Source organism: Schistocerca cancellata, chromosome 3, assembly GCF_023864275.1.
Source record: "Schistocerca cancellata isolate TAMUIC-IGC-003103 chromosome 3, iqSchCanc2.1, whole genome shotgun sequence".
NCBI lineage: Eukaryota > Metazoa > Arthropoda > Insecta > Orthoptera > Acrididae > Schistocerca > Schistocerca cancellata.
In genome coordinates, this window is record NC_064628.1 from 92,606,178 (window position 1) to 92,624,817 (window position 18,640).

Consider the following 18,640-nt stretch of genomic DNA (forward strand, 5'->3'; position numbering starts at 1 on the left):
ACACCATTAAAGCTCACGTGGACCCTGCAGCATCACTGAAGACCTTTTACTTTTCGATTAATGAAGTAAAACATGCTCGGACAAGCACCGAAGACGAAACGCGCTCCGGCCATCCAAATGAGGTCACCACAAGGGAAACCATTGACAGAATCTATGATATGATAATGCAAGACCGCCGAATAAAAAGTTGTGAGGGTGCTGAGACTGTAGGCATCTGAACTGAGCTAGGGCATAGTATGCTCCGCGGAGAATTGGCTCTGAAGAAGCCGTATGATGATGATGATGATGTTTGGTTTTGTGGGGCGCTCAACTGCGTGGTTATCAGCGCCCGGAAGAAGCCGTATGCGAGGAAGCCGTATGCGAGGTGGATGCCACGATTACTCCAACCAAAAGCGCATCAGGCACTACATTTCAACACAATGTCTGGAAATGTTTGATCGCAATCCACAAGATCTTTTGCGCCGATTTGTGACTGTTGATACCTGGCTCCATGATTACACACCAGAGTCAAAACGGCAGTCAAAACGATGGACAAAGGTTGACCATTCTGTCAGCTAGTAAGTTGATCGAGACTTCCTTTTTTTAATTCCCAAGGAATAATTCTCATAGATTACTGGACAAAGGCAGAACCATAATTAGACCCTGTTATGTTGGTGTCGTTGCTCTGCGTCTCGGGCCGGGATGCTTCTTATCCAGTATGTTTCCAGCTGATCTGAAGTTTTCCACCCATCTGAGGATTGTGTTACGGCTCGGAACAGCTCCATGTCGACAGACATTAAACTGCTCACGAAACAATCGCTGCGTAGCAATAATAGACTCAGCACTTTTCACGAAACTGTCATAGACAAACACTGGACGTTGCAAGTCCCACTGCTCCATAGTGACTGAGTAAATGAAATGGCGTCTTGTGTGGATCAGAACTATCCCCACCACCTCTCACCACCACGCCCTCAGTACTATGCAGTTCAAAGCCGTCCGTCTCCCGTGTGTCACCCTGTATTTTGGGACGTTCCGTACTTTTGTGGCTATAAAAGGCTCTTCCAAACGTGTTAATACAGGCTGTGGGCAAACAAAGAGCGCAACAAGTTACGGTCCCCGAATTTGGTGGATGTGTGACGATATGACTATCAGAGTCGGAGACGGAGCGAGGTGGCTCAGCACACTGGACTCGCAGTCGGGAGGACGACGGTTCAAATAGGCGTCCAACCATCCAGATTCAGGTTTTCCATGATTTCCCTAAACCGCTCCACACAAATGCCGGGATGGTTTCTTTGAAGGGGCACGACGATTTCCTTTTCGATCCTTGACACAATCCGAGCTTCTGCTCCATCTCTAATGAGCTCGATGTCGACGGGACCTCACACCTAATCTTGATTCTTGATTCCTTCCAGCGTCTGAGTGAAACGGCACTCTGTTGCAGGGGTGATGAACGCGGCCGACTACTACGGGCTGGACGAGCTGCGGCGAGCATGCGCGGGCTTCGTGCAGTGCTGCATCAACGTGGACACCGTTTGCGCCCTGCTGGCGTCCGCGGAGCGCTACATCCAGTACAAGTGCACCAAGTCGCTCGTCCAGAAGGTACGGCGTCCGTGCTGCGACTCTGGCTGTGTCTCATGGGTCGGTAACAGTACCAGATGTGGAACGCGTCTAGCACTGTCCATCCGGGGCAAGTGAGAGTGGAATGACCACGTACAGTAGTTGCACGAAAAGCAGGTGGCACGTCGTGATTCATTGGAATAATACTCGTGATGGAGGTAGCTTTTAAAAGAAAAAATCAATTTATTGATTCTTGGTTGTAGCAGTTACGTCTGGGCTCCTAACCAGTTAAGATTAACAGAGGGACTAGAGAAGCTTCTACGGACAGGAGCTTCATTGATCACAAATTGCCGCGCGGGATTAGCCGAGCGGTCTTAGGAGCTGCAGTCATGGACTGTGTGGCTCGTCCCAGCGGAGGTTCGAGTCCTCTCTCGGGCGTGGGTGTGTGTGTTTGCCCTTAGCATAATTTAGGTTAAGAAGTGTGTAAGCTTAGGGACTCATGACCTTAGCAGTTAAGTCCCGTAAGATTTTACACACATTCGAACATTTGATCACAAATTCGATTAGTAAGCGTAAGAACATCATTCAGTTCCGTCGGCGTCAGCTATAAGATAGGTATGTTCTAAAGAAGTCTATTGTTAAAATCCAAAGAACTTTTGTTCCAAGAAAAGTCAGGGCATATACACACACAGACAAAAAAAGTGTTTCACCTTCCGAGAATGGAAGTAGAAGAGGACGTGAAACTTCACGAGGTGAGAGCGTATGTGATGTCATTTCAGTAATTACAAAATCAAGTCAAATTTACAGAGAACTAGGTAGTATGAGCCCACTTGTCAGTATAACGTTGCTACCACTCTGGCCTTATTGCAGACACTCACTCGGTTAGGAAGGATGTCATATATCTATACCATAGATGAATTCTTGAATATAAGTGAATAAATCTGGAGGTATAATATATACATTTTGTGCCATTTAAGGGAATGGGATTGATAATAGAAATATTTAGGTATAACACTATAACGTAAAAAAAAAAACACATGACGATACGGGATGTCTGTGACCCACTGTTGTGCTGTCTGAGTTCTCTCAATCACTACAAACCATATCCCAATAGCTCCCCACACCATGGTGCCAGAACCTCTCCAACATAAGAAGATGGGGACTTCTCCGCAAGTCGCCATTGCGCTAGCTGAAGAGATCATCCTGGGTAGCGCAGAGTTGCGATCCATTGTTGAACACTGTGCGACACCCTTCATCAGGAGCCGAAGCACTCTGGTCATGGCACCACTCCATCTCCTCCCCTTCCACTACCCATATCTACCTCCCTCTTCTCTCTACCATCCACTCCTCCTAACTCTCTGTTCATCTCCTCCTTCACCTCTTTCTCTGCCCATCGCCTTCGCCCTCACTCTCTCCATCTCCCCCCTCTCTCTCTCCGCAATTCCTACCCCCCTATCTGTGTACAACTCATTTCCTCCTCTCTGTTTTCATCTCCTCCTCCCCTCTTTGCCTGCCCATCTCCACCTTTCCCCTCTCTCTGACTGCGTACACTTCCACACTGTTTCTCTCCATCTTCTCACCCTTACCTGTTCATCACCCTCGCGGTACATCTCCTCCTCCACCATCTTTCTGTCAGCCTCCAGCTCATCCCTCTCTGCCCATCTAATCCTTCCTCACTCTCTGCCCACATCCTCCTTCCTCTCTATCTATCCATCTCCTATTCCCCTCTTTCTTACCATGTTCTACTTACCTTCTCGCTGTGCACCTCCTGCACTGCTCTCTCTCCTACTCCCCCTCTCTGCCCATCTCCTCTCTCTACCTGGTTGCCACACAACCCTCTCTGCACGTCTCCTCCATCCTCTCTCTCTGTTCCTCTCGTCCTCCCTCATTGGTGTCCTTTCACCTCTATGAATGTTCATCACCTCCTCACCCTCTCTCTGCCATCTGCTTCTCCTGTTTCCCACTATCCGTCTCCTCCCCTCTTGTATAAGTAATTTTTTTCCTCGTCCCCCTCTCTCTGTTCGTCTCGTCCCTCTGTTTGTCCATCTCCTACTTCCCCTCTCAATCTCCATCTGTATGTCTGTCTACAAGTCGTACAATGATATAATTTTTCAGGTACCTTCAGTCGTATGTGTCGAATAGGGTTAGTAGTAAAGAAGTAATAACTTAAAACTTAATCTATGATGCAAAATTTTTGTCGCACCTCAGTTTTTACGACGCCTTGTCTCATGATCTATCTGACACGTTTAGTGGTTTTGACAAAAAATCTCTACAAAATGTGATGTGAATAGAATTAGAACAGAAGATAAAATAAATGTTAAGTCTGATGCTGCAGTTTCACTGCTTGAATATCGAAGAAGTGGTCTGACGTTGTCAACAAAATGGTTCGATGCACCATCCTGTTTCCGCTACTTTCACGAGCCATGGATTGTGGGTAAACTTTGGGCCTTTTTAGACGGGACTCCAAAAGTTAATATTTCAAATAAATTTGCACTAAGTACAATGATATTTCATACAGAAGTCAGTAGTGGCTCGTAATCACACATTCAGAATTATCTCGCAAACGGTTCGATCGTATACCATGTTTACTGGAACGTTTTTGTTTCTATTATCATGTGCTTTCTTCTTTCACTGTTAATCATAGTACGCCATATGTACAGCTTCACTCATCTCAAAATTCAAATCAGTCGAGTTGGCGCAGTGCCTAGCACACTGGAATTGCATTCGCGAGGACGACAGTTCACGTCCACGCCTTGCCATCCAGACATACGTTTTTCGTGATTTCGCTAAATTGCTTAAAGTAAATGGTGGGATGATTCCTTTAAAAACGCACGGCCGATTTCCTATCGCTTGCTAATCCGATATTGTGCTCCGTATCTAATGACGTTGTTGTCATTTCTTCCTCAAGACACAATTAATATGACTTAGCTCTCTTACACGTTTGGAAAGCATTCGTCATTGTCAACTAGAAAGCTAATGAAAATACGTAAAAAAATCTCCCTGGACGATACAGACAGGAACGACGAAAGAAATGCGATACAAAAGCAAACAATACAAAAAAGGCGATAGAATTCTTAATGAAGTTAGACACCAACGTAGTCTGTACCAATGCATACGGAATACGTAAACAGAACATTCAATAAATAAATGCAAATACTATTGTACAGTCGTAAAAATAAATAATATGGACGCTTGGACTGTTTTATATCCAGTCGAGTGTAAATCCAAAAAAAATCTTAGAAGATAGCGGCAAAAACTATGAAGTGTACACGAAATAGAAAGGAATACAAAAATACTTGTGTACACCGACGAATCAGAATAAATAGTTATCAAACTTAGGGTAAATACGATAAAACTAGCGTCATGAAAATGTTCAGGTAGTAAAATAGCTGTGTACAGAAAAAGTGCAAAGGAAATAAAACAAATAATCAGAGACTCAAAAGTAGTGTTAGTAAATAAAATAAAAATATTTGGCTCGAAAAACATCAATATGGAAAGAAGGGGGAAACTTCATTTGTAGCTGTGAAACATGTACGGTAGACAAATATTAAATGGAATACCTGATACATTATGGGCTTTGTGTGGTTACGTGGATTTTCTTCATGATATGCGATGTATCTTTATTTATAGTATGACCTCCTTTATTACCATAACACCTTCTTTTCGTTTCCACATTATCCCATAGCTTGTTAGACTACAATTTAATTACCGCCCTGTTTCAAGTCAATTGGTAACCTTCGAATAACGTGAAAATACATTAACTATTAAATAACAGAACCACCTCTAGGATTTACAATCTAGAAAAGAGAGAAGAAACTTCTGTTGCTCTCCGTCAGAGCGGCAACTAAATTTCATAACTATATATTGTCAACTAGTCGAACTTACTCACAAGTTACGATGACACTTTCGTACCAGGAAACATAGTAAACATCTGTCGACATATAATTTACATATTTTTATTGTTACAAAAAACGTTTTGGAAATAGTACAACAGGTAAATAAAATGCATCAAACTGTCTTCACAGCTAATCAGAGAGATACGTGTATGGCACCACACTTTAAGTGTAACTTTTACTCAGTGAACTTGTTGGCGCACTTGAGGCACGTCCTTGCTCAGTAGCTTTATCGAGCTGCCACCCACATCGCACTTAACCTACGATTTTGAACTGAGCCGATCGGCGTTTGTCAGATCCCCCAACACAACTCAGGGCACCTCCCACTGTTGCAAGATACTGACTTAACATACACTGAAAAGCCAAAGAACCTGGTACACCTGCCTAATATTGTGCAGGGCCCCCGCGAGCACGCAGAAAAGCCGCATCATTGCGTGGAATGGACTCGACTAATGTCTGAAGTACTGATGGAGGGAAATGACATAATGAATCCAGCAGAACTGTCCGTAAATCCGTAAGAGTATGAAGGGGGTGGAGATCTAATCTGAACAGAACGTTGCAAGGCATCCCAGGTATGCTAAGTAATGTTACTGTCTGGGGAATTTCGTGGCCAGCAGAAGCGTTTAAACTCAGGAGTGTTCCTGTAACCACTCTAGCAGTTCTGGACGTGTGGAGTGTCATACCGTCCTGCTGGAATTGCACAAGTCCGTCGGAATGCACAGTGGGCATGAATGGATGCAGCTGATCAGACAGGATGCTTACGTACGCGTCACCTGCCAGAATCGTATCTAGACGTATCAGGGGTCCCATATTAGTCCAACTGCACGCGCCCCACACCATTACAAAGCCAAGGCCAGCTTGAACAGTCTCCTGCTGATATGCGGGTTCCATGGATTCATGAGGTTGTCTTCATACCCGTACACATCCATCTGCTCGATACAATTTGAAACGAGACTCGTCCGACCAGACGACATGTTTCCTGTCACCAACAGTCTAATGTGGGTGCTGACGGGCCCATACGAGGCGTAAACCTTTGTGTCGTGCAGTCCTCAAGGGTAGACTAATGGACCTTCGGCTCCGAAAGCTCATATCGAAGATGTTCCTTTGAATGGTCCGTACGTTGAGCACTTGTTGATGGCTCAGCATTGAAATCTGCAGCAATTTGCGGAAGGGTTGCGCTTCTGTCACGCTGAGTGAATCTCTTCAGTTGTCGTTGGTCCCGTTCTTACGGGATCTTTTTCCAGCCGCACTGATGTCGGAGATTTGGTGTTTTACGGGATTCCTGATATTCACAGTGCACTCGTGAAATGGTCGTACGGGAAAATCTCCATTTCATCGCTACCTCGCAGATGCTGTGTCCCATCGCTCGTGCGCCTTCTATAACACGACTTTGAAACTCACTTAAATCTTGATAACCTGCCATTGTAGCTGCAGTAACCGATCAAACAATTGCGCCAGACTTGTTGTCTTATATAGACGTTGCCGAGCACCCCATTCTGCCTGTTTCCATTCCTAGTATTTGAATACGCATCAATTTTTTTTTATCGCTTCAGTGTATAATACAAAAAAAATCTATCTCCGTGCAATAGAAGTCTCTTATTTTTCGAAATTTTGTCACTTCAGGCCTTTCACTGCAGTAGTAATTCTTAATTTAGGATGAGTTATTACAAAATACGCCGTAATCAAGCTTGTTAATGTTCTGCTGTACCGTTACAAGAATAATAATGCAAAGTAGGATGACACCGGCACTTTTATTGTTGGTTATAAATAGCACCGGAGTCAATCGTGAGGAAAGGAGGGAGTTACCTTGTAATAGATCCAAATGAAGTGCGCCGGCCGCGGTGGTCTAGCGGTTCTAGGCGCTCAGTCCGGAACCGCGCGACTCCTACGGTCGCAGGTTCGAATCCTGCTTCGGGCATGGATGTGTGTGATGTCCTTAGGTTAGTTAGGTTTAAGTAGTTCTAAGTTCTAGGGGACTGATGACCACAGTGCTCAGAGCCATTTGACCATTTGAACCAAATGAAGTGCTGTCAACCAGTCGCGAGATTGACTAGGAAACGCCTTCCTCCGCCGCACCCACTTCACTAAAAACTAATGTCTTATTCACGTGGAGCCGGCCGGAGTGGCCGTGCGGTTCTAGGCGCTACAGTCTGGAGCCGAGCGACCGCTACTGTCGCAGGTTCGAATCCTGCCTCGGGCATGGATGTGTGTGATGTCCTTAGGTTAGTTAGGTTTAATTAGTTCTAAGTTCTAGGCGACTGATGACTTCAGAAGTTAAGTCGCATAGTGCTCAGAGCCATTTGAATCATTTATTTACGTGGAGGTGATGGGTGGGGGGGTGGGGGGGGGGGAGGGCGTTAACTCACCACAGAAAAAGTCCGAGAAGTGACTTACAGAATGCACCCTGGCTTAAGTTTATTGTGAGTGTGGGCACTGACATCCTTAGTTCATATGGGGTACAGTACGGTTTCTAATCCAGGTGACAGCTGTCTACCGAGGATGAAGGCTGAAAATCCTAATTTTACCGTCTTACACGTTATGATATTGAACCTTACCCTTAGAACCACTTCTTACGTCTTTCCGTGGTGTCAACAGGTGCTGGAGTTCGTCGACGAACACGGGAACGAAGTGCTGAACCTCGGGTCGTTTACGCTGCTGCCGCAGCACGTGGTTCGTCTCATCCTCGCCAGGGACGAGCTGAGAGCTGATGAGTTCACCAAGTTCCAGGTCTGTGACTCCGAAGGCCAGAATTTTAAAATCTGACTGTAACTCTACCTCTACTAGTTTCATTTAGTATGCTTTTACCTAAACAATAGAAAAAACCTTTCTCTATGTTGCCACGTATAAAATACCCCAACAGAACAAATAGTCCTGGTACGGGAAAGGCAACGTATAACCCTCTCACTGAAATTTAATTTATTTTCCAGATAAAGTGCACTATGAGAGGATACTCCTGTTAATAGGAAAAGCTAATCAATAAAGTTACTCTTTTTTACAGGATTTGATCGTGTCTTGTGTCTAATGGACAAGTAAATCAGACAATTCAATTATTTTCCTAAGATTTTATCCAGCGGTTAAATAGAAACGAAGTATGAATATTATTATATTGAAGCTAGGACAACTCAGTTCCAAGTTCATTTAGTGGTTTAAAACATGTACTAATGGTCGCCAGCCCATCCAGGCAATGAAACAGTGAAGTATTGGAAAAGCAGAAGTATGAATTTTACCTTCTTTCTTCATACTGTTTAATTTTGTTTTTCAGATAAATATTACTCCACGTAAACAATGTTGGTGCAGACACTGGAATTTCATTTTGACTACTGCACTCTTATACATTACGTTTTTGAAAGAGGAAAAGCCCAGTACATAACTTCAGGGAAGCTAAAAAAATTTGGCCAGGGTGGACATGTAGAATATCATTTCCTATAATAAACAAAACTTAAATACCAAAAATACTTAGATACTAAAGCATACATTTTCATACTGATCATTTCACTTCACGAAAGTCTTTTTCTTACTGGAATTTACTTTCAAAAGCTATTATTCTTTGAACTAACTCTGTATAGTCATTTACCAGATTCTAGTGACTTGGCTACATTCTGATTGAAATTTACGTAAGAAAACTTTTACTATAACACTTTGCAATTGTTAAGAAAGCAAAAAAAAACAAACAATTTAAATTGTGCCTCTTTGTATTAACGTGGTACATCAGAAGTTTGTAAAATAGGATACTCGGATTAATCAAACACCAGCAAGGAACACTATATACCTCATCTTTTACCTCGTCGTCGGAGCTGAATCGCTGGGACCACAATTAACGCTGACAGGTACTGTGAGACTCTGAAAAAAGTCAAACGGGCAATTCAGAACCGGAGAAGAGGAATGTTGAGCAGGGGCGTACACATTCTCCATGACAACGCTCGCCCACACATCGCTCGGCAAACCGTTGCTCTCCTGCAACTGTTTCAGTGGAACATCATCACCCACCTACCCTATAGTCTTGATTTGGTGCCCAGTGACTATCAGCTGTTCCCTAGATTAAAAGAACATTCGGCCGGAAAGCTCCGACGACGAGATGAAAGAAGACGTTCATAGCTTTCTGAACAGCATGGCGGCGAACTGATACGACATGGACATACAAAAACTGCCACAGAGTCTGCAAAAATACATCGACAGAAATGGTGATTATGTTGAAAAATAGCTAAATGTTCAAGCTGTAAACTGATGTATTGTGTTCGGGTACAATGACTTTTCTGGAGACTAGAAATCTACTCTGTAGGAATCAGCATGGGTTTCGAAAAAGACGGTCATGTGAAACCCAGCTCGCGCTATTCGTCCATGAGACTCAGAGGGCCATAGACACGGGTTCCCAGGTAGATGCCGTGTTTCTTGACTTCCGCAAGGCGTTCGATACAGTTCCCCACAGTCGTTTAATGAACAAAGTAAGAGCATATGGACTATCAGACCAATTGTGTGATTGGATTGAGGAGTTCCTAGATAACAGGACGCAGCATGTCATTCTCATTGGAGAGAAGTCTTCCGAAGTAAGAGTGATTTCAGGTGTGCCACAGGGGAGTGTCATAGGACCGTTGCTATTCACAATATACATAAATGACCTGGTGGATGACATCGGAAGTTCACTGAGGCTTTTTGCAGATGATGCTGTGATGTATCGAGAGGTTGTAACAATGGAAAATTGTACTGAAATGCAGGAGGATCTGCAGCGAATTGACGCATGGTGCAGGGAATGGCAATTGAATCTCAATGTAGACAAGTGTAATGTGCTGCGAATACACAGAAAGATAGATCCTTTATCATTTAGCTACAAAACAGCAGGTCAGCAACTGGAAGCAGTTAATACCATAAATTATCTGGGAGTACGCATTAGGAGTGATTTAAAATGGAATGATCATATAATGTTGATCGTCGGTAAAGCAGATGCCAGACTGAGATTCATTGGAAGAATCCTAAGGAAATGCAATCCGAAAACAAAGGAAGTAGGTTACAGTACGCTTGTTCGCCCACTGCTTGAATACTGCTCAGCAGTTTGGGATCCGTACCAGATAGGGTTGATAGAAGATATAGAGAAGATCCAACGGAGAGCAGCGCGCTTCGTTACAGGATCATTTAGTAATCGCGAAAGCGTTACGGAGATGATAGATAAACTCCAGTGTAAGACTCTGCAGGAGAGACGCTCAGTAGCTCGGTACGGGCTTTTGTCAAAGTTTCGAGAACATACCTTCACCGAAGAGTCAAGCAGTATATTGCTCCCTCCTACGTATATCTCGCGAAGAGACCATGAGGATAAAATCAGAGACATTAGAGCCCACACAGAGGCATACCGACAATCCTTCTTTCCACGGACAATACGAGACTGGAATAGAAGGGAGAACCGATAGAGGTACTCAAAGTACCCTCCGCCACACACCGTCAGGTGGCTTGCGGAGTATGGATGTAGATGTAGATGTAGATGTAGATGTAGATGCAAACCATTGTGGAAATAAACAGGTCTATGTACTTATAAAAAAATAGGAGACCTTACTTTTGGGATTAACATCGTAGGTGTATGATTTGGATGAAACAACAGGGTGAACCACTTTCTTTAATGTTCAAGAATGATTATTAAGACCCTGTTTAAATTAATGGTTCACGCTGTAAAAAATAAATTTACTATAAAAAAGTCTTATCTGGTGGCTGTAGGCTTGGGTGTGGCGAACAATTACCCACATTACAGCCTGCAAGTCTCTTGAGGTATGGGCTTAATTTCTCTTCTTGGCGTCGTTCAGTTCTACAAACAGTAGCCCAACAACTCGCAGCTATGCCGTAAGCCGTTTTCAGGCTCCATCCGAGACATTTTGTCCGAATCTGCAGGCAAAGCTTCTCCTGTTCCACAAAGGTATTGCCTCAAGCACTGCTGCCTACAGACTGTGTGACTTTAACTTCCCGCACTTGCTCTAGGTAGCGCGCCAAATCGCCCTTGCGACCTTTTCACTCCCCAGAGCCACTTTCGTTTTATACAACAAGAAAATGGTTCAAATGGCTCTGAGCACTATGGGACTCAACTTCTGAGATCATAAGCCTCTAGAACTTAGAATTACTTAAATCTAACTAACCTAGGGACATCATACACATCCATGCCCCAGGCTTTTATACAACAGCACACTGGATTTTACATAACACCATTTCTTATATTGTTGCTAAGCGTGACCATTTATTAAATTGTCATATTTACATTAACATGAACAATTTATACACACAAAATATTTCTAAATACGAAAGGTCATCAGAAAATTATTCAACATCATAAAGAATTTACATAGTATTTTACTTACATTACTCACATACAATACAAAGGATTTCAACCTCCAGTATAAAACACTTTACATATACAGAAAATATAGTACCAATATGTGAAATTTTTAAAGCAAAAAATAAAAAATAAAAAAAAAGTTATAAAAAACTTAAATGAACCAAAAACAAGTGTTGTTATATGAACTCTGTAGGTTCTTCAACATGAAGTAAAAGCTACTGTTATTGTTACAGTGTTATCGCATTTAAGAATATATATTCACTTGCTCAAAATAAATTTGCTGGTTTCGAGCCATTACCTATCTTAAACCTGGTTATAAAACTTGTCTATGGCATACCGTGAACATCTATCAAGAAAACTGATTAATTCAAGTTGTTGTAAAGGAGAGTGATTGTTAGATATCACAATAACCTTGAGTGTATTTCAAAGGGGTGTTATAGGACCGCTGCTTTCCATGATGTACATACAGTAACGAGCCAAAACATTACGACCGCTGCACACCGCGACGTTTGCTGCTGCCTGGCGCCGCTGAAGGCACCTGACGCGGTAAAAAAAGGATGCAAGCGGAGAAAACATGGACGAGGAGTCACGCTGACGAATGTTAATAATTGGCAACCAATGCTGTGCAATCGCAATAAAGTCATGAGATGTTCAATTGACTCTTTTATTAGAACATGTTACGCGTTTCGAGATTACACCATCTTCAGACAACACAAACTCCAACTCCTTCCCAACCAACCAGGCGTACAGCCTTCACAACTCAAAGAAAGTGCCGAAGCTCTGCTTAAAGACTGCATGTGTCGCAGTCATACGTTATTCGACACTTTCTTTAAGTTGTCAAGGCTCTACACCTGGTTGGTTAGGAAAGAGTTGAAGGTTGTGATGTCTGAAGATGGGTGTAACCCTAAAGCGTTACATGTTCTAATAAAATAATCAATTGAATGTCTCATGACTTTATTGCGATTGTGCAGCATTGGTTGCCAATTATTAACATAAAAATGATCGCAATCTTCAGACAAGATTTTATGTCCTGTAAGAGGTGCATTCAAGTTCTAAGGCCTCCAATTTTTTTTCTCCGGACTGGAAAGAGATAGAAACATCCACATTGTTTTAAAATGCGGCCGCGTTCATTGTCAATACGTCCCAGAGACGGCAGCACTATGTCAGATGGAATTTTACCGCCAGCGGCGAGAATGAGAACTGTTTTAAATACTTAAAATTGCGACGTTTTCCTTACTTGAACAGCGTGCAATCATTCGTTTCCTCAATTTGCGTGGTGTGAAACCAATTGAAATTCATTGACAGTTGAAGGTGACATGTGATGATGGAGTTATGGATGTGTCGAAAGTGCGTTCGTGGGTGCGACAGTTTAATGAAGGCAGAACATCGTGTGACAACAAACCGAAACAACCTCGGGCTCGCACAAGCCGGTATGACGACACGATCGAGAATGTGGAGGGAATTGTTTTGGGGAATCGCCGAAAGACTGTTGAACAGATCGCCTCCAGAGTTGGCAATTCTGTGGGTTCTGTGCACACAATCCTGCATGACGACCTGAAAATGCGAAAAGTGTCATCCAGGTGGATGCCACGAATGCTGACGGACGACCACACGGCTGCCCGTGTGGCATTTTGCCAAGCAATGTTGACGCGCAACGACAGCATGAATGGGACTTTCTTTTCGTCGGTTGTGACAATGGATGAGACGTGGATGCCATTTTTCAATCCAGAAACAAAGCGCCAGTCAGCTCAATGGAAGCACACAGATTCACCGCCACCAAAAAAATTTCGGGTAACCGCCAGTGCTGAAAAAATGATGGTGTCCATGTTCTGGGACAGAGAGGGCGTAATCCTTATCCATTTCGTTCCAAAGGGCACTACGGTAACAGGTGCATCCTACGAAAATGTTTTGAAGAACAAATTCCTTCCTGCACTGCAACAAAAACGTCCAGGAAGGGCTGCGCGTGTGCTGTTTCACCGAAACAGCGCACCCGCACATCGAGCTAACGTTACGCAACAGTTTCTTCGTGATAACAACTTTGAAGTGATTCCTCATGCTCCCTACTCACCTGACCTGGCTCCTAGTGACTTTTGGCTTCTTCCAACAATGAAAGACACTCTTCGTGGCCGCACATTCACCAACCGTGCTGCTGTCGCCTCAGCGATTTTCCAGTGGTCAAAACAGACTCCTAAAGAAGCCTTCGCCGCTGCCTTGGAATCATGGCGTCAGCGTTGTGAAAAATGTGTAGGTCTGCAGGGCGATTACGTCGAGAAGTAACGCCAGTTTCATCGATTTCGGGTGAGTAGTTAATTAGAAAAAAAATCGGAGGCCTTAGAATTTGAATGCACCTCGTATATCACCCTGACGAAGATATGCGCTGCGGATGGGATAGCGACTTCGACAAATGTGATACTGTCGTGGGCATCTACGGGAAGATGTGAAAGGACATCGAAGCTAGCACTAGGCGCTAAATGATTGGACGTCTGCAACTCTTTGCAGAGCGCCGCGCTCGGAGACTTGTCTGGTCTGCAAAGTAGGACAGAGGGTGACCTGTGGCATCTCTGCCGAACCAGCACAATGCTGGTGCACGCACAAGTGTTTCGCAGCACACAGTTCATCGTACATTGCTGAACGTGGGAACTGCGCAGCTAACCACCCCTACGTGCTCGCGCGATGTCCCAACGACATCGTCAATTAGGACTGCAGTGGTCACGGGACCTTAGGGATTCGGCCGACGATCAATGGAAACGTGTCGGCTCTTCGGGTGATACATTTTTGCTACACTAGGTCGCTGATCGTGTCAACAAACGACGTCATCGAGGTGAACGGCGGCTCGAAGCGTGCAGCGCCCCACCGACACAGGCTGGCGGGAGCGTTGTTATGCAATGGGAGACATTCTCCAGCACTTGGATGGAACTTGTGGTAGTAATTGAATACACTATGAGAGCTGGGCACAATCTGTATCCGTTCATCCTTGATGCCTTCCCCGACGGCGATTTCATCTTCGAGCAGCAGAACTGTCGGTGTCTCGGAGCCACAACTGTGTTACTGTCCTTTGAGGAGCATTCTCGTGAACTGTCGTTGATGTCTCAGCGACAAAATTCGCCTGATGTGAATCCTGTGGAACCCATCTGGTCGCTATCGGGCGCTATCACCGCGTGCGCAAATCAACGGCGCCATATTTACGCATATTACATGACTATTGCGTAGACATCTGATGCCACATAACTCCACAAACATTACCAACAAAATGTCGTATCCCTAATACGCAGAACCAGTGAAGTATTTCGTCGCAAAGACGGACAAACAAGCTAGGGAGCACGTGGTCATAATATTTTGGCTCGTCAGTGTAAATCACATGTCTATAATGCATAATGTTTGAAACTTCATGAGATTATTGTATATATGGCAGACACTGAGATCTGAAAGAAGTAGGTGAATTTGACCCATCATCACTGACCACTTTTATTCACGTCTGTAAGAGACAAACAAATTTGAAGTTACATTTATAGGGACGAAGTAATAGCCCTACTTCAGCACTCAGTAACCGTCACATTCTGGAATGGAAACACCCGAAACCTCCACATAAATTTAAGCGTCAACTTATTGCTGAGAAAGAGATGCCAATAGTTTTTGGGACTTCTATGGACCAATTCTTTAACATTATCAGACAAAGAGATATACATAAACAATTGTCATAGAGCCGTACGTGGGGATTAGAAACAGTTTGAAAGGATGGTAAGTGTGGTGCAGGGGAGGTTGTGCTGAGAAGCAAGTGTTCACAAACAAAGTCGATAAGTTGCGCTGTTTTTGAGTTATTTAGCATTGAAGTTAGCTAATCAGGACGTAACGCGCGAAAATGCAAGCAGCCGGCCAAATACGGTGTCTCTAAACGTGTCTTCGTTTGGTTTCTTCAGCGCAGCCGTTGTTTATCTAGATGAAATTTGTTACTTCCGAAAAAGGCACATTTTAACCGATAGTTAGCAATTGAACAAGTGGTAACTCATAGACCCATAGATGTCTGTTCATTGCCGCAATTAGAGTATGCAGGTACTTCAAATACCGTGCGCACAACTACACTATGTGATCAAAAGTATACGGACACCTGGCTGAAAATAACGTGGCGCCCACCATCGGTAATGTTGGAATTCAGTATGGAGTTGGTCCACCCTTAGCCCTGATGACAGCTTCCACTCTCGTAGGCATACATTCAATCAGGTGCTGGAAGGTTTCTTGGGGAATGGCAGCCCATTCTTCACGGAGTCCTGCACTGAGGAGAGGTATCGATGTCAGTCGGTGAAGCCCGGCACGAAGTCGCCATTCCAAAACATCGAAAAGGTGTTCTATAGGGTTCAAGTCAGGACTCCGTGCAGACCAGTCCATTATAGGGATGTTATTGTCGAGTAACCACTCCGCCACAGGCCGTGCATTGTGAACAGATGCTCAATCGTGTTGAAAGATGCAATCGTCATTCCCTAATTGCTGTTCAAAAGTAGGAAGCAAGACGGTGCTTTTAACATCAATGTAGACGTGCTGCGATAGTGCCACGCAAAGCAACAAGGGGTGCAGGCACCTTCCATGAAAAACTTACTTTCGGCACTACACACACAGGTAAATGAAGCGCACCTGGCATTACTGATACTCACACCCTGTCATCGGATCGCGCGTAGTGTACCGTGATTCGTCACTCCACACAACGTCTTTCCACTGTTCAATTGTCCAATGTTTACACTCCTTAGCCGACCGGAGTGGCCGAGCGCTTCTAGGCGCTTCAGTCTGGAACCGCGCGACCGCTACGGTCGCAGGTTCGAATCCTGCCTCGCGCATGGATGTGTGTGCTGTCCTTAGGTTAGTTAGGTTTAAGTAGTTCTAAGTTATAGGGGACTGATGACCTCAGATGTTAAGTCCCATAGTGCTCAGAGCCATTTGAACCATTTTACACTCCTTACACCAAGAGAGGCGTCGTTTGGCATTTACCGGCGTGATGTGTGGCTTACGGAAAGCTGCTCGACCATGATATCTAAGTTTTCACACCTCTCGCCTAACTGTCATAGTACTTGCAGTGGATTCTGACGCAGTTTGGAATTCCTGTGCGATGGTCTGGATAGATGTCTGCCTATTACACATTACGACCCATTTCAAGTGTCGGCGGTCTCTGTCTCAACAGACGAAGTCAGCCTGTAGGCTTTTATGCTGTGCGTGTTCCTTCATGTTTCCACTTCACCATCACATCGGAAGCAGTGGACCCAGGGATATTCAGGAGTGCGGAAATCTCACGTACAGACGTATGACACAAGTGACACCCAATCACCTGACCACGTTTGAAGTCCGTGAGTTCCGTGGAGAGCCCCATTCTCCTCTCTCACGATTTCTAGTGATTACTGAGGTCGCTGATACGGAGTACCTGGCAGTAGGTGGCAGCACAGTGCACCTAATATGAAAAAAATATGTTTTTGGGAGTGTCCGGATACTTTTGATCACATAGTGTACCTGATCGTCTAACTTCGATGCTAAATATCTGTCAAACGACGCAAAGTTAACAATTATTTCTGAGCATGACCTCATCTCCAACACACTGACAAGTTTTTCAGACTGTTTCTGACCGTCCTATAGGCCCGTCCACATAGTTATGCGTGTTAAACAGCCGCTTAAGCATGAGGGTTGGTGTGCTGGCTAGCCTGCATATGGTTTTTAGGCGTTTTCCCGTATCCGACCAGTTCTACACCACGCTGGTACAATAGTCCCGCTTTAGTTACCCGATTCCCAAACGTTTAAAAAGTTTCGCACACTTTCACCTGAATAACACTACACACACAAAATTAAAGGGTATACAAATTCCGCCCCGGGGGCGTGGCGACAGAGAGGTATCGAACCACCTCATGAATTAACAATGCTAAATCAGTTTATAAATATGTTGACTCTGCCTGCGCAGATGCGGAACAAAGGAACAAGAAAAAACAAGATGAATATTATAATGATATATCCTTCAATCAGCTAAAGCGTGCAATTTTAACCAAACTGTGAACAGTTCGACGGGGATAGTGGCATGTAGACATGTATTCTCATGCAAAGCAATATATATCTTGTAGATCAGAGGATCCCTCCAACTGCTTAACTCACATTGCGGGAGATCAAAATGGACACCTTTTGTGACACGGCAAACGTCAATACATGTGTGCAATTCGTTTAAAGTTGGTGACACGAATTGCCTGAGAAGGACCAGCAGCAACCTGCTTTTGAAATCTGTTAATTGGGCTGCCTATCCGCAGGGACAAACTAATTCGATGCGCCATTACAGAAGAGATGATTCGTCTACATATTATGATACACTGGCTGTTAGACAACTACTGTTTAAGGCTTCTGTGGGTTGTAGAGGCGACTTTCTAAATAATTTCTCTTTTTTTCTTCTTTAGGGACGGCAGCATAACGTGTGTCTCATAACGGCATGATTATTGGAATATATGCACCAAAACAGCTCCTTATAATAACTAATCTTCATTTACGACACGCATTTTATCGCCATTGACAACAACGTCTTGACTGATGTGACGTACATGTTACGTCGTTAGTGAACTGTCTTATAACTGTCACTGTTTTAATAAGATGATAAATGACGTAATTTATTGAAAATAAAATGTTAATTACGGTGTGACAGTAGTCTGACAGCACTAATCTTACGACGCTATATTATTTAGCTCAGATTGGCCTACTCTCATCGAAATTCTATATCTAGGCATGTAGTGATACCATCATGCTGGTAGATGGTAAAGAAACAGATATCGAAAATATCTATCAAAAACTCAACCAGCTACACCTTGAAATTAATTTCACTATGGAAATTGAGCAAGACAATATCATTAACTATCTAGACCTCGCAACTGGCAAAAATAATAACACCACA

The 18,640-nt window shown here is 43.9% G+C and overlaps 1 protein-coding gene across 1 annotated transcript in view; it reads left to right on the forward strand.

Moving 5' to 3' along the window:
- The window catches only part of LOC126177090 (serine-enriched protein), a 284,041-nt gene that overhangs the window by 226,518 nt on the left and 38,883 nt on the right, over positions 1–18,640 (forward strand). Inside the window, exons 7-8 of the mRNA XM_049924343.1 lie at positions 1,421–1,578; positions 8,025–8,156. Coding sequence (XP_049780300.1) covers positions 1,421–1,578; positions 8,025–8,156 — 290 coding nt within the window. The remainder of the gene's footprint in view (positions 1–1,420; positions 1,579–8,024; positions 8,157–18,640) is intronic.